A 23,171-nucleotide genomic window follows, 5' to 3' on the forward strand; every position below is an offset into this window, starting at 1 on the left:
CCTGGTCTCGATGGCCTCCTGGAAGAGAACGGATCCAGAATACTGGCAGGAGAGTTGTTGGAGGGTTTCATGGTGGTTCCAGAGTTGGGTCACAGCATCCCTCACCCTATCTCCAAAGAGATTCTCTCCAGTACACAGTAGTTAGCAAGTCATTCCTGTACCTCTGGTCGGAGATCTGAGGCCCACAGCCATGCCTTTCACCATGCACAGATTCCCGCTGCAGAGATTCGATTTAGTCTCGAAAAAATCGTAGGTTGCATGAACCTCATGTTTCCCACTCTCCAGACCCTCGTGCACCAGCGACATGAGGGAGTCTTGCTGCTGTTAAGGCAGCTGCTAAGCCACCTCCTGCACCTGCTTCCAGATGCCCCGTGAGTACTGGCTCATGTAGAGCTGGTAAGCAGCAATGCGGGCAATATGCATGGTGCCCTGGAAAATCTTCCTCCCTAGAGCATCCATCGCTCTGGGCTCCTTCCCTGAGGGCGCCAAGGAATGGGTCTGAGAGCTCTTGGCCCTCTTGAGAGCGGATTCAGCCACCACCGACTGGTGAGATAGCCAATGCTTATCAAACCTAGCAGCCTTCTGGATGAGGTAGACCCCCCCCCCCCCAACCATCCACCTTCTTGTTAACGGGAGGCATGGTGAAGGGGTGCTCCCATATCCTCAGGAGCAACTCCTTAAGGATCTCATGTACCGGGACCATCATGATCTCCTTAGGAGGCTCCAAGAACTGGAGGATCTCAAGCATTTTGTGCCCGACATCCTCAGTAAAAAGCTTAAACAGGATGGCCTCCACCATCACCCACCTGTGAAGGTCAAGTCCTCAGGCGGGGGACTTCCTTTGCTCATCTGGAGCAGAAGGGTCTGACAATAGACCAGAGTCTTCTGAAGACTCAGTCAGATCATCCCCCCAGGGGTTAAAAGGACCCTCATCCTCACAGTATTCTAACTGGGGTTGGGGCCCTAGATACTAGGCCTTCATCCAGAGGTGCAGGCACTGGTAGAACTAGATGGGGAGACTCAGGCCTCGGCATCTTTGCTGGCCTCTGAGGAGCTTCCTCCTCAGAGGAACTGGCAACGACGACCATATGGTAGGGGGTGGCCCCTGAGCCCCATCAGACATCGAGGCTGTCCCAGGAACTGGCACAGATGAGCACGTTCAGCTTCTCCAGCAGCAGTAGGATGATGGGCAGCACTAGCTCTGGTGCCTTAGGTGCCACAGGCCCAAATGTCCTGCATTGCCTGATCCACCGCCAGCTGGACTCAATGCTCCAGCTCTTCCTCAAATGTCGTTGATGCCAACATCAACTGGGAGCAGAGTATGTGTTTACATTTAGCTCCTTGACTGTCACATGTTCAGTGTGACATGCATGTTAGAACCATCTGTCAGGTGTATCCCAGCCGAAAAAAGGTTGAGAACCATTTTTTTTAAAATGTATGTATTTTAATGTTTCAAATACTTCCATGACTGGCTGTCTGATTTACTGTGCTTGTGTTCTGCACTTGAATATGAGAGAGAACCTTTTCTTTTACTAACAGTGACAGTCCATTTATTTTCCATCCATGCTGCATGGCTCTAGTGTTAAGTTTCCATAAAGGTTACCGTCTTTATGGGGTGGAGATGATGCTCATTTGTGTCAGTTTGTAGACTGCAAGATTTGCTTTCCTCTTTTCTAATGATCAGATGCAAAAGATTAAATTCTTGATACTGTGTCGGCATTATTTTGTACCTGTGATGAAGATTACCTCTATTTTAATAAACCGAGATTAAGAAAGGGCTTAAGGACCTGTTTTCTTAAAAATTTGTCTCTTGCTTTTACAACCCCAACATAGTATACTGTTCTTCCAGTTAGAGAAGCAGAGAGAACAAGGGACTGCTCCAGCCTACCAAACTGTAGCGACCATGGGATTTCAGAGGTACAGCCATACTTGACTTCACAACCCAAATGTTGAACCCGTTACTAAGAAACCAAGAGTTTTCTTTATAATTTATACTTCAATTTTGTTAAAACTAAATTTCTTTAAATTCATTACATGTCTGCTTGTTCCTTCATTTATGCCAATTGTTCTTTAGTTCATTTGGCAGGCAGGGAAGATGCAAGAATTGAATGGTTAGAATACTGTTGTATGTGCAATTAGAAGGGGCATTGTGTGTGTGCAGTAAATTATGTGTTATAGCAATGACGGTATGTAGTAATGCTAGGAAGTACTATGAATGGAAGTGCTCCAGCCTTGAACCAATAGCCTCATGCAGAAGCAAGCATATTCTGGTCTGACGGCTCCCAAAGGCATCAGTAAAAGGAATGTACAAAAATGGGTTCATTGGTGTTCGTAGGCAAGCATAAGTATCTTTTTTTTTTTCCCCAGGTTGCTAAACTTTGACAAAATTATAACCCAACTAGCTGTACCCTGCCACGCGTTGCTGTGGCTGAGCCTGGTTAAGTTGAAAAAACAGAACAGAGCAGTAAAGGTTACAGTTTGTGTTTTGTTTTTTTACCCCAAATGAACAGCACCAGCAAATAATAGCTTAAATATGCAAGCACACCTTGCTGGCCCCCCCCCCCCCCCCAACCCGGCGAAATAGAGCAACCCACGCTACAGCCCCCCCTCTTGGGAGATGTGGAGAATGAGTGCCCCCCCCCCTGTGAAAAACGCGCGGCGGAAAATAAGAACAGTCCCCCACCGTGCTCCTCCCCGGCTACCTGTGTAAACTGCCAGCCGGTGGCGAGGGTGTGTGCTAGGGTTTGTTCCAACGGCTGCCATATCGCAAAACTTCACCAGTGAAAGCAGTGCGTCAGGATTCCTGACCTAGTAAGGGCAAATATCCGCTGAGGATATGGCGCCGACGGGCTCTTGCCCTTACTATGTCACATGGTGTACCAACGTCATTGTTGTCTCCGTATAGCATAGAAAGGGCAAGGTCCGCCGGCGCCATTTTGGTTGCTGGCATCAGACGGCCATACTGAATGCGATGTGTCCCGGACCGTTCCTGTGGTGTCGGCGGAGAAGCACGGACTTGTTTCAGGTGTAGTGTGTGATCGGAGTGCAGTGCGTGGGTGGGTGGAAGAGGGTACTTTAATTTAAATTCGGAGGGTGGGTGAAATGCGTGGCTTCCCAATGTAGCAGCCAGGAATTCGTGTTTTGCAGTGTTTTGGGAGGGTGGGTGAAGTACGTGACATTGGCATGCGTGTGGGTGGGGGTGTGCGGTGTGATGAGTGTGGATTTCTGTGTGATATGAGGGAGTGTGAATGAAAGACAATAGCCCTGTGTGGGGGTGGGGTGTGTGAAAGGTGTAAGAGGTTGCGCTTGCGCCGACGGCCACCAGATATCGCTGTTTTGTGTAAGCAATTTTTAAACTTGTATTACCTGTCACAGGTGTGACCTATATGTAATGTAAGTGTACAAGATCCTTCCCGTATGGGAAGTGAATGTTGTGTGCAAATTTGAATGCATTCGGTTAAGCGGTTGGCGAGATTAGCGACGACGTACAAACTATTTAACATTTTTATTTATATAGATATGATCTAGAAAACAACAAATAAACTAGGGAACCTTAAAAGAGAGAGTACAAGAGCAAATACTGAAGATCAGGAACAGATCTTTTTTGGATTCCTTGCACCCTACAAATAATTTGCACACTGCAAAAACTATTTCATTTAATTTCTTATCAGCCAGAAAATACTTTAAACAGTGGATATGACTAAAACATGTGTATCAAAGAATATTACCGACCTGCAACAGAACGTGTCTCATTTTCAGCAGCTGCACAAACATTTGTAAACGTAGTTTCTAGTTGCAGATACAGATGCATGAACTCAGCATTCCGGCCAAGTTCATTTTTTGCTCGATTCATCCCTTTAGAACAGAAGGAGGAAGTTTTGAGTATAGTTTATTGGAAAATTTAAATAAATGGATTTCAATCAGGAGTAGCAAAGGCCATTTGCAACAAATTATTTTTATGCTGCGATTCACTAATAAGGACCAACAAATTATTTCTACTTCATATCAGCAGTTTCACATTTTTATAAATAAAATGCAACTTGCAGGAGATCCTACTTATTTGTAAGAGAAATCTGTCATAAAAATTTGTAGTAAGCTTCCGTGAGATATCACATTTCCTTTCTAGTTATAACAAAACATCCTTGCTTTGTTCTAAATCAAAATATTTGCTCTGTCCTTTGGTATATAGTCCGGAGTTTGCATGCTTTCCTTTTTTTTTTTTTTATATAAATATAACTTCTTTTTAAAATGAACCAGCAAAGCTAGAAACATTAACCAAATTAAGGCTAACACTTACTTTATTTATGTGTAGAATCACAAAAATAGAGAATCGCCTAAATTAATGTAATGTGCTTTGAGTTAAGCTGATAGAGAAAAACAGCTGATAAACCCCAAGATAATCAATCAGGCATGGCCAACAAACGGGCCGATACAGTAAAGCGCGGCAATGGTTACCCTGTTTCTAACCTGCTTTCCACCCACAATTTGGCCGCGTAAGTCTAACCCGCGATTCACTATCCGTTTTTAACAATCTTTACCGCTTCTTTAAATAGACGCGTATCCCTTTCCGCCCACGGCATGTATATGAGATGTAAACGATCGGATTAGCTATTCCCTCCCATACAGTAATGTGCGGCCCGATTATCGCCTTTTTAACCAACTGTTTTGCTAATTTACCGCCTACCCTGACCCTGGCGTTAGAGGGATGTGACAGCAATAGGCAGGCTCCGGTCAAATAAGTGGGGGGGTTGGAGCAAGCAAGTAACATGGTGTGGCCTGGTTCTCCTATGCTCGGGCATCGGGGATTGCCAGTCCTCTCTCCCCCCCTCCTGAAGCAAGGCGCAGGGCAAAAATCGACTCGACACGTTATTAAAGCAAATAGAAATTGTAACAAAAGTAAACTTACTGCATTGCTTCCAGCAGCCCCAGTCCTCTCTCCCCTCCGGGGATGGATGTCAGAGGTCACGGCATGTGCGCATGCGCCTTTGCTGCTTGAGCGCCCAAATTGGACGTGTGTTCATGCACCTTCGCCGGCGGGGCTGCTGGAAGCCGCTTTCGCCACCGGCTGCCCCCAAGAGGCAGGGGAGCCACGGTGGGCGCCTTGGGAGGAGGGGAGAGAGGACTTGGACTGCTGGAAGCATGCAGTAAGTTTACTTGTGTTACAATTTCTATTTGCTTTAATAACATGTCGAGTCGATTTTCGCCCTACACCTTGCTGTGGGGGGGGGGGGGGGGGGGGGGGGGGGAGAGAGGACTGGCAATCCCCAATGCCCGAGCGTAGGAGAACCATCCACTTCCTGGTACTTGTCATTTCAAATGTCATTTGAAATGACAGGTACCAGCGCACCCAGGATACTGTATAGGCGCTGTATAGCGCTCTATACAGTAAAATGGATTGCGCTTCATGGACGCGGCTTGCATTTGCATGCCATTTAAATACTGTATCGAGCGGTATGTGATCCGGACTGTGCGTGCGGCAAACGAGGGTGCACCCGGACTCCTGCACTCTAATGCGTCCTTACTGTATCAGCCTGAAAGTTTTTCTCCCAGTAATCTTAACTACTGAAAGACCCCGGTTACAGATAAGCTAGAACCTATATCCACAAGCAGCCCTCCCCAAAAGAGCTTGAGCTTTTTAAATAAAACCTGGCTTAAATTGTGTGTCACTGAACAGCAAGGCCCTCACCTACCTCACCTGAGAACACAATCTACAGTTCCCCTAGTCTAATTTGGCCCTAAGGGCAAGATCAAACTAGGATCTGGAACACTGACCACTCACTTGGTAGCACATTTTAGTTATATATTGGAGAAGCGCTTGCCCAGATTATCTACATTTTGAAAGTATGGCCTACCTTTAGTTCCATCCATAATTGTACGAAGATAGATAAATAAAGATCGTGTTCCCATCTGCAACAACAGTTCATAACCATGATATAAACTAATACAGAGAGCAAAGTCTCCTTCAATCACACCCTGTTGAAGTCTCTGTGAAAAGAACAGGAAAACACATTGAAGTTACTTGTGTTAAGAAAATGAAAGCTACCTGTTAAGTTCTTCCTGTCCAAGAATATGAGAGGAGACAAAGAATAGCTTCTTGAAAACCAGTTTAAATTCACAGTTTGTACAGGTAGGTTCACTATCTTATGTGCAGGTATTCACTCTAATATTAAAACTCAACTCAGCTATTAAAACAAAAGTAACAAACATGCATTCACTGGCTATTTATGCAAAATTCATGCGAATGTAATAGAAATTTTCAAAAATAAAACTAAAATCAAGAGGTCTATTTACTAAACCATGTTAAAATTAGGTGCTATCAAATAGTAAATCTGACCCTACAGTTTCAAAGATATAATTCTTAACTGCTCTTAGACTGAAGATCCCTTTTCCTGCCCATACTAACCGTTCCTTCATTTGAAAGGACATACTACCAACGTCCAACTCCAGTAGCCATGTTATAACAGTGCTGTGGCAATTTGGGGAGACTGGACAGTGGAGGCACTAGCTGACCCTGTTATTTACACCTCCTCCATCTTCATGAGACTTCATTTCATAACAGTATGGAGGAAGCAGTCTGTAAGCCGTTCACATTGCTCCATCCTGTCTAGTGCTTTAAGGCTGAATTAAGCATTGCCAAAATGTATATTTACATTGCAAGACCCAAGGGGGAGGGGGGGGGGGAGTTACTGGCACAAATAACTGGTAATTTTTGTTTCTCTGTTGACAAGCAGGCATGAATTGGCCATTATGCATAGAGGACATCATTCAACAGTGCCAACTTGGACCCATCTCTCAGAGCTAAGTAAAGACTTTACAATGTTTGGCAGTTCCCATACACACACAGCCTCATGAGCCCCCTCACGGATACATCCTAGTCTAACATTTGTTCATGTTTTTGGGGCCTTGTGCCTCACCCACTACCTAGTTGTTGTTTTTTGGGGGGGGGGGGGTGGGTTCTGATGCTTCCTCGGCAGCCCACCAAAACACAACTTAAGTTATACCCCCCCAAAAAAAGCAAAACAAAAGAACCCCTAAACTACAAAGCCAAGAGGCTGATAGCCAGTGGCTTCAAAGCCTGTATCCATGGGCACTGGATGTCCATCACAGACACTCGCGCTGTTTGCTGCTACTGCCTGGGCCTGAATCATGAATCCAACTGCTAAAGCTGTAGCCTGAAGTCGCCCAGGGTGCAGCAACACCATGCCTAGAAGATGGAGGCCATAATGAAGGACAAAAGCCCTAAGTCTTGACACAAGGCTGGGCTGAGGAACTACGCTCTTCATCTAAGAGTGAGGAAGCGTCTGACTCCCAGTTCAAGGAGTTGAGGCACGATTCCCCATCTTTATCGTGTAAACACAGAAAAGTTCCTTTCACCCCCAACTGTTGCATGGTGCTGGTTCCTGGATCTGCCTCAGATCGGGGTTCAAATGGTGCACAGAAGCCTGAAGTGCTAGATGAAATACAAAGAAGAGTGCTGTTGGGGGCACTGTCCTCAATGCAAGAACAAACACTGGCAGTTAAAAAGCAAATTCTCTTTATTAGTAAGACTCTCACAGAGCAATGCACAAGTCTGTACAGAGATACAAGGTCCACAGAGCTCAGCTTACAATAGCTACGTCAATTTTTATATGCCCTCTCCCCTATCCTTCTCCCTATACCACCTCAATGTTTACCAATAAAAAACCCCTCCTTATCCTTCCTATCTCTAAACAGGTTACTATCAATATTTCCTCTAATTTTTGATAGACCATGTGCACAAAACTTTTAATGCAAATTTTTACATTCAAGTTCAAATTTGTACATTACAAGCCAGTATAATGAAAACATCAGAATGTCTTATGTTGGCTATGTTTTGCCACGTGCACTGGGTTCACGACCTGTGCACTGTCTAGTTAACAGATATTGTGTTGAAAGTTTGTCCATTAACGTTTGTCGTCGTTGTCTGTTACAACAATCAGCAATGCTAAATTTATGCACACAACCTTTAACATCAGTTCAAGAGCTTGTCTTGAATAAAGGTCTTTCTTATGTTCCAACAGTACAGCATAACCCTTTTACTGTGAGGATAGCATTTCACAGATTTATCAGGACCTTGAATGTCAGATTGCTTTTTCAAAACCACTCTTCTGCAGCACCAGACATCTCTGTGGTCAGGTCTTGTTCAAACTGGAATCCACCGGAACAATTGGATCCCTATTTGGCTACATTTAGAGATCTGGTAATATGGGATTTGAGAATTTTGGAAGAGAAACATCCTAGGGTATTCAATATGAAGAAAGAAGGGTATCCTAGGGTATTCAATATGAAGAAAGAAGAGTAGCTTTGCAATTATTATCCCAGATGACTAGTATAACCATCAAATCCGCTGATAAAAGAGCAAAGGGATAGTGGTGCTGTACACAGAGAGATGTGTCACCTCCTATGCTTGCTCATTTACAGGATGCCAAATATTATGGACATCTGGAGGAAGATCAAATTGATACATTACAGACACAGATAGTCTTTTAGTGCAAATAGCATCTTTTCTTCCTTTGAAAGAAAAGATTTATCTTCAGGTGAAACATCCAAGAATACTGGTGACCTCTTCAGTGCCGAAAGTATATAATTCTTTGGACCCTCCCTTATGACTGTTTCGGCAAATGGTTCATTGTTTGAATCGTTAGCAGTTTTTGTGGATATTTATTTTGAAGACTGAGGTGTCCCAAGTTCCACCATATATTCAAGATACGTCCCTTTTTTTTTTTTTTTTTTTTTTTTTTTTTTTAAGATTGCAATCTGTGCAGATTACTCAATGTCAGATTTTGCTGGCATTTATGGATATTACTGCTCTATATACAAATATACTACAATTAAAGGCATTAAAGATGATTTTTACTACAATGGCACGGAGATCATAACCCCAGAGAATTAGAGGCAGTTTCATCATGGATATAGCCAGACTGATTTTGTTTAATTATTTTTGTTTGGCAAGAAATTTTTTTATCCTTAAAAAGGCATTGCCTTGGGATCTCCAGTAGCACTTAGTCTAGTAAATATATATGTGGGACTATCTGAAAATACAGTTATAGTCACATCTCATTGACGAGGTAATATTGTAGCCTGGTATAAGTTTATGGATGACATCTTTTTAATTTGGCAAGGTTCAACGGTAGAACTAACCCCAGCTTCCACCAGTGGTTGAAAACTCAAGACCTGAATTTACAAGTTCACGGTTTCCAGTCAACCTAAAACAAATTCCATATTTAAATGTGATGGTATACATTAAACGCGGCATACTAAGAGACATCTGTATTTAGGGAACCAATTGATCGCAATAAAGTTTGATGTGATGATGATAATCATCCTCCTCACCCATTGAAGGAAGGCTTGCCGATAAGCCAGTAGTTCTATGTTAGAAGAATTTGTATGGACAAAGAGATACTTAAACTGCAAACTGCTCTTTTAACACAGATTTCATAAAAGGAGAGATCCAGCAGTGTTAAAGAAGGCTTATAAACAAGAGTTATATGCTAATTGGGAATCGCTATTAGAACATAGATCACAGACAGATAACCAGAGTACAGTATGTGTTTTGCCATACACCGATATGATATACAAGTAGTGGTGTCAATAAGGTGTCATTGGCATCTGTTGAAATTACATCCAGTCTTCCAGAAGGCACACATGAAAGCCTTCTCTTGTTGTCCAGTGCTAGTGCTAGACATGGTCTGGAACGAATAAAAGGTGTCAATGAGACATGCGGAAGGTGTGATTTCTGTATTAATACTTTGTTCAAGAACAGATTCATCCTACCATCACTACAGAATTTGAAAGAAAACATTAACCACTTGGAAATCGGACTATGTAGTGTATCTGCTTATATGTCTCTGCCTGAAGGTAGATATTAGGAGAACTTCAAGATCAATGAAAACACAGCTCATTGAGTAACACAACTCATTGAGCCTTAACACAAAAGATTAATGCACCGATTGTATAGCATTGCATATAGTTGGGACATTCTTTTATAGATCTGAACTGGACACTACAGAGCTGATTCCTTTAACTGAGAGGGGGAGACAGATTTGAAATTAAATTTTAGAGAATCTTGGATCCATACATTAAAAAACAATGGATGCACTGAATGAAGATATAGAGTGGTCATCTCTATTTTAACTATGTTCTTCTTTGTATATTGCAGTGATTTATTTTTTGAACATTGTCAGTAGATGCGAGGTTAGATTTTAAGAGCTGCAGCCATCTTATTGGCTATTATGTCCTGATTGTCCCCACAACTGGTTCTTTTCAGAGTCTTCCTGCCTTGAGAAATATTTACATCACTTCCACCCAATGCTGACAAACCACAGTGTGGAATGGAGCAGCATAAGGATAAGATGGATTAATAACCCTGAGAAGACTTGGATAATTTGAAACGCGGCCTGTGTAGAACATGATATAACATACTGAGTCAGACCAAGGGTTCATCAAGTCTGTTTCTTTGTATTCATAAGTTTTTAATAGTATTTGTATCAGAAAGGCTTAATTCGTTTTGAACAAGACCATTCAATCAGGTCTCAATCTAATCAGCTGCTGGATCTGCACCCAATTTCTCTCCAAGTCAATCTTTTCACTGCTTACCCTATTAATCTCACCCTTACTGAACTATGGAGTGAGTTTCACAAGAAGTATCATGGACCTCAACATCCGGTTTCCCTTTCCCTCGAGTTCATCCCCTTGTTTGGAATCCAAGAAAAGGCTGAATGGTGCTTCAAGCTGCTCAACAGTTTCACCACATTCTAGAATAGCTTGCTAAATTTCTCTGATGATTATCCTCTAGAATGTCATTGATGGATATCCAAATGGAACATGCGTTCTTCCCCAGGGATGGACTAAGAATACTACTTGTATAATGTGTTTCCTTATTTTCCTTTTAATGGGCCACATAAAGGTCAATTGGGGTGTGACAAAGTTTTATCAAAAATTCAGCCTCTGTGAATCTTCAATCTCCAGGAGCTTCTACTTAATGATGCCCATTATCACCCTAGCTATCCAGAACTGTACCATTCCCATCTACATCTCTCTTCAACCCTCTCTCTCTTCCTTTTTGAGCCTCTGGGCCTGAATAGATCATCCATCCATTCCTTTTGTCCAGGGAGAAAAAGGGCAGGTTGAATATGGTGCGAGAAGTATGTACCCCACTAGAAGAGAAGGCATAGTATTTTCTATGTGACTGGCAAACATGCCTATAATGCCTATAAAAGGACTTCTTGTTTCACCTTTGGTAATGTACTGCCTCTTTTTTCTATTTACCCTTTACCTAAAGTCAAGAGCATTCAGTACATCCCTTCTAACAAAGATGATTTTGATCATTTCTGGTCTAGCGGCACCCTGAATAGGGACTGGCTTCACCACTTCTGCACAGTAATTCCAGATGTGGTCCCTACAGTATGAAATCATCATCATCATCTAGTGCAGTTGTTCTCAACCTTTTTCCCCATCATGACACATCTGACAGACCACGCTCACATGTGTGACACTGCTCATTATAATCCACGGCGGAAATAAAAAGTAAAGGTCTGGTAATTATTTTTATTGTTAAGAATGACACAAGGGAAAGATACATATACTATCTGAACAGAAACTGCATAAATAGTAAACACCAAAACAGCACCAATCTCCAGTACTCAAAAAGTAAACACCTTACTTAAGAAAAGGCAACACTGAAAATATTACACCAGGCCTTAAGACACCAATACACCTATTAGGAAAACAAAACGAGCCAGGCTACTATAGAGCCCTACACAGAAACTACACGCCAGCAGAAAACCTCACCTGAATCACGTGCTGATCCTCACCTAACAAAGAACAGAGACCAAAATGCATAACTAGAAGCATGCATACAAAAACTGAATTGGAAACTGCAACAAGTGTAACAAAGGAAAGAGAGAAACATCACCAATCCTAAAACAAATGAAGAAATATAAAATCAATAGCAGCAAAACCATTCTAACAAAAACAGATTTCGAAACAGCTGATGAATGGAATATCCAATAATTAAACATTTTAAAAATGTCTAGATACCAATAAAATATTTCAAAATAGACACAAAGGCCCAATAATGAAAAATAATAAGGATACAAAAAATGTTTTGCTCTGCATACCTGAGAACGTTTGATATCCAGGTGCCCTGAGATTGTTCTGAATTAGCAGGAGGAAGGATGGTTTGTTTGCAACTTCCTCCTCTCTCGCTGGCTCTCCAATCACTCACTACACATGCTTTTTCTCTCTTACTTATATAGGCTCTTACACGTTTACACACATGCTGTCTCTTTTCATGCTTACACATACAAGTTTTCATTCACACATACATGCTGTCTTTTTCTCTCTCACACAGACTCATTCACATGCGCTTTCTCTCTAATTTATACATAGGCTCTCAATCACATACTCACATGCTCTCACCTAAACCAGCTCTCAATAACACACAGACACATGCTCTCTCTCTTACTTACATACACAGGGTAGATTTTCAAAGGGTTACGCGCGTAACCCACGAAAAGCTACCCCAACCCCCCCTGTGCGCGCTGAGCCTATCTTGCATAGGCTACTGGTGCGTGCAAAGCCCCAAGGCACGCGTAAGTCGGGGGCGTGTCGCAGCTGGCGTGTCATTGGGGGCGTGGCCACGGCCTCCGGACCAGCCCCTGGACTGGACCATGGTGCGCCAGCGACCAGCCCGGCAGGCATAACTTGTGCAACAAAGGTAGGGGGGGTGGAAGGAAAATTCCCTCCAAGACCGCTCCAATTTCGGAGTGGCCTCTGAGGGAACGGAGGCAGGCTGCGCGGCTCGGCACACGCAGGCTGCCGATTTGGGGCAGCCTTGCGCACACCAACCCAGGATTTTAATGGCTACGCACGTATCTATTGAAATCCGGCGTATTTTTGTTTGCGCCTGGTGTGTGAACAAAAGTGCGCGCATAGTTTTATAAAGTCTGCCCCATAGGCTCTTAATCATACATACACGATCTCTCACGCATAAAGGATCTCAATCACACACACATACTCTTTCACACAAACAGGTTTTCAATCACAAACTTGCACATTCAGGTTCTCAGTCATACACTTCCATTAATGCTCTCACTTACACATACTCTCTTTCACATATACAGGCCTCACTCATTCACATACATGCTGTCTCACTCACACACAGCACCTCAAACACATATGCTTGCTCATTCGCTCACTCCCCCCCCCCGAACTAGTGACAGCAGCAGCCTCTTCCACTTCCAACCCTAAAGGCAGCAGCAACCTCCTTCACTTTCAGCCCTTGCGGAGAAAGGAGTCCCATCGGCCGCAGGGGTTGATGTTCTTCATTTTTCTCCAAGCCGCGTTGCTCATTTTTTCAAACTGTGCCTCTCTTCTCTGGGCCGATGCTGCCCGCACTAGCAGGGTCTCTTCTTCCTGTGCACGCACTCGCTGCTCACCACTTCCTCTTCCGGGCCAGGGAGGCAGGAAGAAGAGAGCATGCCGGTGTCACCGACTCCAGCTGTCCTGCTTCGTTCCGCCCAGGCCATCAGTTTTAAGCCCGGGTGGCGGACCTATTTTGCTCGGATAGGGGGAGCAGCTGGGTCAATGGGGGACCGGGAAGTGTGGAGACACACCTGAGTGTGCTTGACGACACACCGGTTGAGAACCACTGATCTAGCGTTTTCTTGCAAAAATTGAATGTGTATATACATACATACACACAGGTTTTACTGAGAATGCGTGGAGAGTTCCCGTGCACACACACTACCTTGAGCCCCTCAGTCTCTTCAACAGTTTAGTTATATATATACACACACACATGCATTTCCTGTCCTTTTTTTTAGAAATACCCTCGGCTAATTCTCAATTTCAAAATACTATTTTTCTGTTGGTGACCTAGAAACAAACAAGATCTTAAAGCAAAATCATATAGGAGAAACATGTGCAATTTCCTTTTCCATATACCACAAGCACTTGCCCCTGGGTCTGTCATACAGACTACCTTTCTTGTCATTTAGTTAAGCTAGTTTGCTTATTTATCAACAGTTCTCCATATACATCAGCATGAATTAGCCATTACATGTGAGTGATGTCATCTGATAGTATGGACATGGGCCCATGGAGTTTCCGTGCACACACGCTACCTTATAAGCTCCTCAGTCTCTTCTACAGCTTAGTTATTAGTGAAGTAGTCAACTTTATATAATATAAAATAGCATGTTTACCTTGATGTGCGTTGGTGGGTTTTTCCTAAACTGGTCTCTTTCCAGGATTATCTGATATTTTGTCAGGCTGGGAATATCTCTCCGAGATAAAACATTATATTGAATCAAACGGTCAGCAAATGTTTCTAGTATCTGCAGTTAAAGAAAAGGCGAATACAATTTAAAAAATACACATATAAAATTTCAACTCTGAACTACACTTAATAAATGGCCTACCCTAATATGACACATTATATATATTATACACAGACACACAAGTTTACTAAATGACAAAGTTGCACTATAATTAAAATTATTATAGGATTTCTTTATGAAAACTTGTGTCTGAATGTTGGTGGTATACTAAAAAGAGCATTAGTTTTATCAGTGCTTTTTTTTTCTAGAGAAAAAAAATTAAAAAAAAAAAAATATATATATACCATCACTCAGCTGCAAGGCCATCCCTTTATAGTGGGGAGAGAGAAAAATTGGGGCAATGGACTCATTTGCGCAAATGACTGCATGGTTCAGTCACATCATGATTCTCCCCACTTCCCTCCTGCTGGCTGGAGGCATAAAGGAGCAGTGCTTATACCTGCTGATGCCTCCTTTGCCACCTTCATGGTGTGGGAAAGCACCAGTGGAGGGGAAGGAAGTTGCAAAAGGCAGGTACCACTGGTGCTTCTGTCTCTACTCTCCCTACTCTACTGGTGCTTTGTTCACACTTAGATTCAAGAAACTTTGTCATGATAATTTGTATTTGAATTACCCAAATTTTATATAAAAGAGGTTGATTTTAAAAGCATTGCTTGCACAAAAACACCCATATATACACAACTTCACGTGAGAAACACTGATTTTAAAAGCCACGAATTATGCACGTATATGCACAAGCAAAAAAATAAGAGGGTATTTATTTATTTATTTATTTAAATTCTTTTAATGTACCAATGCTCAAGACCATGTAATATCGTACCGGTTTACAATAAACTAGGGGGGTACACCCGTTAACAAAGAAAGCAAAAAGTTACATTATAACCTTTTTTTTTTTTTTTTTTTTTTTTTTTAAGAGGGTAGGGCCAAGAGTTCTGCTCATAAGTCCGTATTTTAAAACCGAAGGCCGCAGCGCACAGCATCGTGTTAGCCACATATATTTACTGCTGCTCTTAAGGAGGAGCAAGTTTTGCAGAAATCATGTTTTAGGATATAACACACAGGGTGAGGGGTCTAGGTCAACCAAGGAGCATGCAGGATGAAGAACCAGAGGGGTCTGGATAACCTCAAGAATGACCAGGCAAACCAGTGGACTAATTAGAAAAAATGGGAATGTCCTTCACACAAGCATGTGTTAAAATCCGCACTTAGGGATGACAAGGCCATAGCATAGAGAGACTAAATGAATTATTTTCTTCGGTCTTCACTGAAGAAGCGATAAGAAACCCATGCCAGAAATTACATTCAAAAGTAGGTGATTCAGAGGAACGGAAAAAAATCTCAGTGAAACTGGAAGATGTACTAGGGAAAACAGACAAATTAAAGAGAAGCAAATCACCTGGGCCAGATGGCATACATCCCAGAGTATTGAAAGAATTGAAAACAAATTCCAGACCTGCTACTGGAAATTTGTAAACTATCATTAAAATCCTCTATGGTACATGAAGATTGTAGGGTTGCCAACATAATACAATTTTTTTTTTTTTTTTTTTTAAAGGATCAAAGGGTGATCCCAGGAAACTACAGACCAATGATTCAGATGTCTGGGCCAGATAAAATGGTAGAAACTATTATAAAGAACAAAATTGCTGAACATATAGATAGGAACAGTTTAATGGGACAAAACCAACATGGATTTATCCAAGGGAAAGAAGTCTTGCCTCACCAATCCGCTACATTTTTTTTTTTGAACGCTTAAACAAACATGGATAAAAGTGGGCCAGTTGACAATGTATCTGGATTTCCAGAAAGCATTTGAAAAAGTCCCTCATGAGAGACTTCTTAGGAAATTAAAAAATCATGTGACTAGAAAATTGGGCATCAAAATTGCAAATGAAATTTAATGTGGATAAGTTCAAGGTGATATACATAGGGAAAAATAACCCATGCTATAGTTACACAATGTTAGATTCCATATTAGGTGCTACCACCCAAGAAAGATCTAGGCATCATAGTAGATAACACATTGAAATAGTCTGTTCAGTGTGCTGCGGCAGTCAAAAAAGCAAACAGAATGTTAGGAATTATTAGGAAGGGAATGGTGAATAAAACGGAAAGTGTCATAATGCCTCTGTATCGCTCCATGGTGAGACCGCACCTTGAATTCTGTGCACAATTCTGGTCACCGCATCTCAAAAAAAGATATAATTGCGATGGAGAAGGCACAGAGAAGGGCTACCAAAATGATAAAGGGGATGGAACAGCTCCCCTATGAGGAAAGACTAAAGAGGTTAGGACTTTTCAGCCTGGAGAAGAGACGGCTGAGGGGGGATATGATAGAGGTGTTTAAAATCATGAGAGGTCTAGAATGGGTAAATGTGAATCGGTTATTTACTCTTTCGGATAATAGAAAGACTAGGGGGCACTCCATGAAGGTAGCATGAGGCACATTTAAAACTAATCAGAGAAAGTTCTTTTTCACTCAACACAAACTCTGGAATTTGTTGCCAGAGGATGTGGTTAGTGCAGTTAGTGTAGCTGTGTTTAAAAAAGGATTGGATAAGTTTTTGGAGGAGAAGTCCATTACCTGCTATTAAGTTGACTTAGAAAATAGCCACTGCTGTTACTAGCAACAGTAACATGGAACAGACTTAGTTATTGGGTACTTGCCAGGTTTGGCCACTGTTGGAATTAGAATGCTGGGCTTGATGGACCCTTGGTCTGACCCATATGGCATGTTCTTATGGGATAGGAGGCAGTGTACTATTGTGGATTGCAAACTGGTTAAAAAAAAAAAAAGAGAATCAGGCTAAATGATACATTTTCCCAATGGAGACTGGTGAATAGGGGGGTGCCCCGGGGATCTGTTCTTGGACCACTGCTTTTCAATATATTTATAAACTACCTGGAAATGGGAACGAGTGAGGTGATCAAATTTGCAGATGACAAAACATTATTCAATTGTTAAATCACAAGAGGATTATGAGAAATTGCAAGAGGCCCTTGCAAAACTAGGAGACTGAACATGCAAATGGCAAATTAAATTATTATGGACAAGTGTAAAGTGATGCACTTAGAGAAGAGTAACCCAAATTATAGCTACACAAACAGCCGACGGAGCGCACTGTTAACCTGCCATTGGATGCGCATTTTCCCTTACCCCTTTATTCAGTAAGGGGCGGAAAACGTGCGTCCAACCCGCCGAACCTAATAGCACCCTCAACTTGATCTGACCCGGTATGGCAAGCCTTATGTTCTTATGTCCCTGATCACGGCATACAGGGTTGATGCCCCAAATTCTACTGGTTGGTATCCTGCAGAGAATAGCTCTCTATTTCCTGATCCATCCAGCCCCCTTCTCCCCTCCCAGGGAGCAGCTTGAATAGGATCAGGATGGGAAGGTAACATAGACAGAGAAAATAGAGCAAATAAGAGCTACTCTGCGCCCTAATCCAGCCCCTCACCTCCTATCATTTCCCAGCAGCCGATACAAAGTTGTTTTTTTATACACAGCTGAAATTGGACCCACTGAAATAGACTATTCAATTACATGGTTTAAGTTACAGATGTCAGAAGAGGCTAAGGGGGATAGGATATAGAGATTTCTAAGCCATTTAACAGAGGATAAGGTATGTCATTTTTTGCAAACCAAAACTAAAAACAACATAAGGATTCACCAGAACTTTTCTGGGAAACTAGCAAGGTTGTGATGTGAGGGGAGAATAGCATATACTATTGGGAAACAAAAGCCTGTCTAGAAATATTAATACAATTGGAAGAAAAACTGCAAAAGGCAAAGAAGAAGTTGGCTGCACAGGTGAATACAGCTAACAGGGATGAGTATAGAGCTATTCTGTGTGCTTTAAACACCTGTCTTCAGAGAGCACAGAGAATGTTACACCACTCCACTCGGCGCATAATTTTTAGGTTTGGAAATAAGACAGGCAGGACGATATATGGTAAAAATGAAGTGTGGATAACTTATTTTTTAAAAAAGCTACTAAAAGGAACACGGTGTCTGCTTCTTATCCTCCGGCAATGGATTCGTGGGGATTCGTCCCACTTACTTGCCAGTTTCTCCAATTTACTCCCAAACAAAAGTGAGTCTTTAAAAAGGCAATTTCATAAGGTTATCCTTGGAGGTCAAATCGGCCAACCAATTTCTCAGCCATAACAGACACCTGGCCATTGTTACCAAAGCCACCCCCTCTAGTTGAGGTGCAGACCAAATCGTAGCCCACATCTGCCAAAGAGGTGGCTGCTAGCTCCATAACTGCCCTGGAATTCACTCCAGAGTCATCAACCTCCTGAGAGAAAAGAAAACAAGAGCGAGTCACAAGGGAACAGCAAGAAGCTATCTACAAGGTCATTGCCACTGCTTCAAATGCTTGCTTAAGGATGGCCTTAATCCTATCATGCTTATCCTTCAAGGCCGTTCTTCCCTCCATGGGGATAGTCGTCCGCATGGAGACGGTGCAGACAAGCACATTCACTTTCAGAAAACAAACGCTCTCACCACTGGATCCTGGGGGTAACAGGCCTTCCAAAGTTCGACCCCATTTGAAATTAGCTTCCGGGACGTCCCACTAAAGATCAATCAATTCTTGAATGGCCTCCATAATAGGGAAAAAAAACAGGCTTTACACAAAGAAACCAAAATGGGAATTTTCTTTGGCTCAGACATGGAATCTGCCACAGCTACTCCCAGCCTTTTTAACATCTGGGGAATCAGAGCCAGTAGCTCATCTCTATGAAAGAACTGCAAATTAGTCCTATACAGTTCCAGTCCCAGAGGAATTTCCCCATCCTCCAGAGACCAACAAAGCAGGAGGGATCCCTTCCAGATAACCTAAACGGAGCAATAATTAAACCAATAATAAAGAAAAAGAACAGTGACCCACTTATACTGAGTAACTACAGACCAGTATCAAATCTGCCACTAATAGCAAAATTAATAGAAAAAAATTGTTCAGAAACATTTAGCTGAACACCTAGACAATAATATACTGTACCCATCACAGCACGGATTTCGCAAACGTTACTTCTCTCATTGACTGACAGCATAATGAGAGGCTTTGACAACGGTAAACATTACATCCTTCTAATGCTTGACCTATCCTCTGCCTTTGACACAGTAAATCATTTATTTATGGAGACGTATTCTTTATAAGGTGAGCCCGACTCAGGCAGAGTTTCACCCCCACATTGGGGCTGCCTCAAGGGCTGAATGTAGTGAATCTTTTAATGTATATGAGTACAATCTCATAACAAATGTTTGATGGTTTCTTTGGTGCACTGGCACAATATGTACCGTCTCCACTCTAAATCACGAAACTCGGCCTCACCTTATAAAGAATATGTCTCCATAAAAGTTTCTAATCGGACATTCTTTGGCTTCTAATCCACTTTGTTGCCCATCCTCCAGAGTCAGGATAGTCATCTATCAGGAGGGTCTGCTGCCGATCTAGATGTACTTCAGAACTTAACCAGTAGTACCAGGCAAGTGAGAAGTCACCGCCTGCGACTCTGATCTGACAGGATTCGACAGGCCTGAGGACTGCACTTGAAGAAAGGATTGTAATCCCTTGAAAAGATTTTACCCAAGGCAGAAGGATCCTTGTCAAACCCAGAAGGCACCTGTGCTGTGCCCATTGAGCTACTTCCCCCTAGCTGATGAACCAGTTAAGGGAGTTCCAGGGTCAGCCACCCCTCCTGATGGGCTTTTCCCAAGCAGTCATCAGGCCAGGAAGAACCAGGCTTAATAAAATAAGAGGAAGAAAATTCTCCCTGATCCTCTAAGCAGCGTTGGCACAAGTTAGAGGGCATGCCAGGCTGAGATGCCCGAATATGACAAGCAACGCAGAAGGAAAGAAGCTTAGGTTTCTTAGCCACAGGCGCCAGTCTGCCAGTACACTTAACAGGCAACTGAAGGTGTGCATCTAGCTGAATTCATGTTGTAAAATATATGCATCCAAAATTTAGGCATCCCAAGGCTAGGCTTTGCAAAACAAGGTGTACTTCCAAACTTAAGCACACAACCAATGTGGTCCAAATTGTGCACAGAGGCAAGCACACACCTAGCACGGAAGCAGTTATCACCTGAACGACCAAGCAGGTGTCCGATTAAGCATTGGAAAACTGGTCGCACAACTTGGATGCACAGCCAGATGCACTTGCATGCACAGATGGTCCTGAAGAGGGCAGCCTAACATGCAAGAAAAAGCACACAAAAACGCCACCGCAGCCTACAGAGAAAAGCTTAACAGCGGGGCCTAGCCCACTCGGGCTTCTCAACACTCTTAATCTCCCTCGGGAGCAGAAATGAATGTCTGAACAGCACACTGAGCATGGAGACTGGAGGAAGAGGAAGCCTTACAAACAGCCTTTCTACTCAGTCTATTTTTTTTTTTAAACCTTACCTGCTGAGTACAGAGACGGTTCTCCAGCTGCAGGGGGAGAGGGCATATACCGTCACCGCCACGCACGGCTTCCTGCACCCACTGCCTTTCAGTTGTTTTAACAGCTATGTCCATGCCGGCTGAGAAAACTAGCTGTAGGACCAAGGCACTCAAGTGAGGAACCACGGAATTCACCTCAGGAATTCTCAGCTGGGGGAGGGGCCATTGGTATCACAGCAGGGCAAATTAAAATCTTTTAAAACTTGAAGCAATCCCCAGCAGGGAGATGCATGTCCACCAATCTGCCAGTATTCTCCACTGAGAATACTGGCAGATTGATGTCACTGCAGGAGTATATATACTGTGACGTCAGCTTTGCTCCATCTGCTGGTAGAGGTGCAAAACCCACTGGTTCTGAATTCATCTGTCTGGCCTCTAAGAAAATTACAGATTGTAAAGTCCTCCTCTAACTCTTCCTACCACTATATAAAGGTCCATCACTTCATGTATTAATTGGAATTGCTTTAAGTTTTTTATTTTTTTTAATTTTCAGTAGCTGATAGTATGCATTCAAGAAACGCACCTATGACAACCTTGTGCCTTCTTAGGGCTTGAAGGGTTTTTTTTTCCTTTTTATAGGTAAATCTAACCCATCCACGTTCCATGAGACACCAGTACTTCACCCATATCCTGATTCCATGATACTAATTATACTCTGCAGATTGTTCAATATTTCCAAAACCTGAGCAGCCATTCCTCCAGCCTAGACCAAGCTTCTTACAGACTTTCTCTGCCCTGGTATGCCACTGCTGTACTCAGATTTGATTTTATAGTATGTATTTTGCTGTGTCTCACTATTCATAAAGAGAACTTTCCCTTCCAAAACCCACCAGCCCCCACCCCTCCCCATATGAAACTCCTCTTACCCCTTATAACTCCCCCCTCCCCTTTCTGTCCAAAAGTCCCAATTACCAACTTAGTTCTAACCAGACACCACGCCCATACAAACGAGCTAAGATCACTTGTGTGGTGCACTTGGGTGCCACCCCATCAAGCATAGTCCTATTATCAAACTGTTACTACACACAGAAAGAGAAGGAGAGAAAAATCCATAACATGTTCAAGTATTCACAACTGGTCTTCCCATTGACCTTTGAAGTTCCTCCCCCAAATCTGCTTCTGGAAATCTGGAATCCCAACAAAGATTTTTTTTTTTTTTTTTTTTTAAACACCAACAGCGATGCCTTGTAAAGTAACAAACACCATACACTCCCCCAAATCTGGATCAAACAGTAATCATGTGAGTCATGAACTGCGACTATCACTTTCTCTTCTTCACACCAATTGTGGCTCTGTAGATCATTGCGTTTTCCCAAACACATCTCACTTCCCTTTCATCTTGTAATAGGCTATTCATAGGTAAGCACATCTCTGTCTTATTTCTCCATCACAAAACAGAATATCTGATGAGATCTGAGCCTGTAGCTCTTTAATGACCTTTGGGGGGTCACCTTATAGTTGATCTCTCTACTTTTTACTTATGGTCTCCTTGCCATTAGTCTCTGTTAAGGGGTTGCCTACTTTCGTGTTTTCCTCCGAATTGTGAAGCACACACTGGTCAATGCTCAATCTTCCATCTGATTCAATCCCTCTATAAAGTGACTAGCCACTTAAGGAAAGACCATATTTTACATTGTAATTCATTGCCACAATCAATTCTTTCTTGGGAGTGATGCAATTATTTTAAAAACTTCAAATTCCTAACAAATGCATGTAAATTTCAGCAGGAAATTCCCCAAACATTTCAGTTTTTTTCTATTTTTAATTCACAGTAGGAATCTCCATGGTTAAGCACTTTATAAATTTAGAGGCTTCAAGAGATTCAAAATTTACTCTTACCACTGTGCCAGATTTTAGGTTTTGAGGGATACATCAAGAACCTTATATTTTTCTATAATCAGTGCCGAGCAGACTGACAACCCCCCCCCCCCCCAAAAAAAAAAAACCCCACAAAAAAAAGCCACACAGCATTTTGCTCACAATGCTTGAGAAATCCTGGAAAATTAAAACTGTTCTTGTACTGCAGATTTTTAATTTTTTTTTTTTGCTTTTACATACACCATCTATACCTGCGCAAAGTTTAAAAAAAAAACAAACAAAAAACTGGCTATCGCCACTAGACTTCGCACCTTGCAGCACCTTAGGGCCGACTCAGTGGTCCTCTCAATTGTTTTTCTAAGTCATCTAATTTGCTTTCTGTGGCCTGCAGAGTTTTCTCCAGCATGGTAATTTTGCCCACCATAGCATTTGTGTCATCCTCAAGTATCGAGATCCTTCCCTCAGCCATGTCTAGCCGCTTTCCAATTTCTGCATCAATCTTTTCAAATCTGCCAGGATATTGTCTATAACTTCAAAT

General features: G+C 42.4%; 1 protein-coding gene across 4 annotated transcripts in view; it reads right to left on the reverse strand.

Annotated features, from left to right (window-relative positions):
- Window positions 1-23,171, reverse strand: part of FANCM (FA complementation group M) — a 293,517-nt gene that overhangs the window by 203,708 nt on the left and 66,638 nt on the right. For all 4 annotated transcript variants that reach the window (XM_029598464.1, XM_029598463.1, XM_029598465.1 and 1 more), the window contains 3 exons: window positions 14,226-14,357; window positions 5,853-5,985; window positions 3,733-3,855 (listed from right to left, as the gene is read on the reverse strand). In XM_029598464.1, coding sequence (XP_029454324.1) covers window positions 3,733-3,855; window positions 5,853-5,985; window positions 14,226-14,357 — 388 coding nt within the window. The remainder of the gene's footprint in view (window positions 1-3,732; window positions 3,856-5,852; window positions 5,986-14,225; window positions 14,358-23,171) is intronic.

Source organism: Rhinatrema bivittatum, chromosome 4 (genome assembly GCF_901001135.1).
Source record: "Rhinatrema bivittatum chromosome 4, aRhiBiv1.1, whole genome shotgun sequence".
NCBI classification, from domain to species: domain Eukaryota; kingdom Metazoa; phylum Chordata; class Amphibia; order Gymnophiona; family Rhinatrematidae; genus Rhinatrema; species Rhinatrema bivittatum.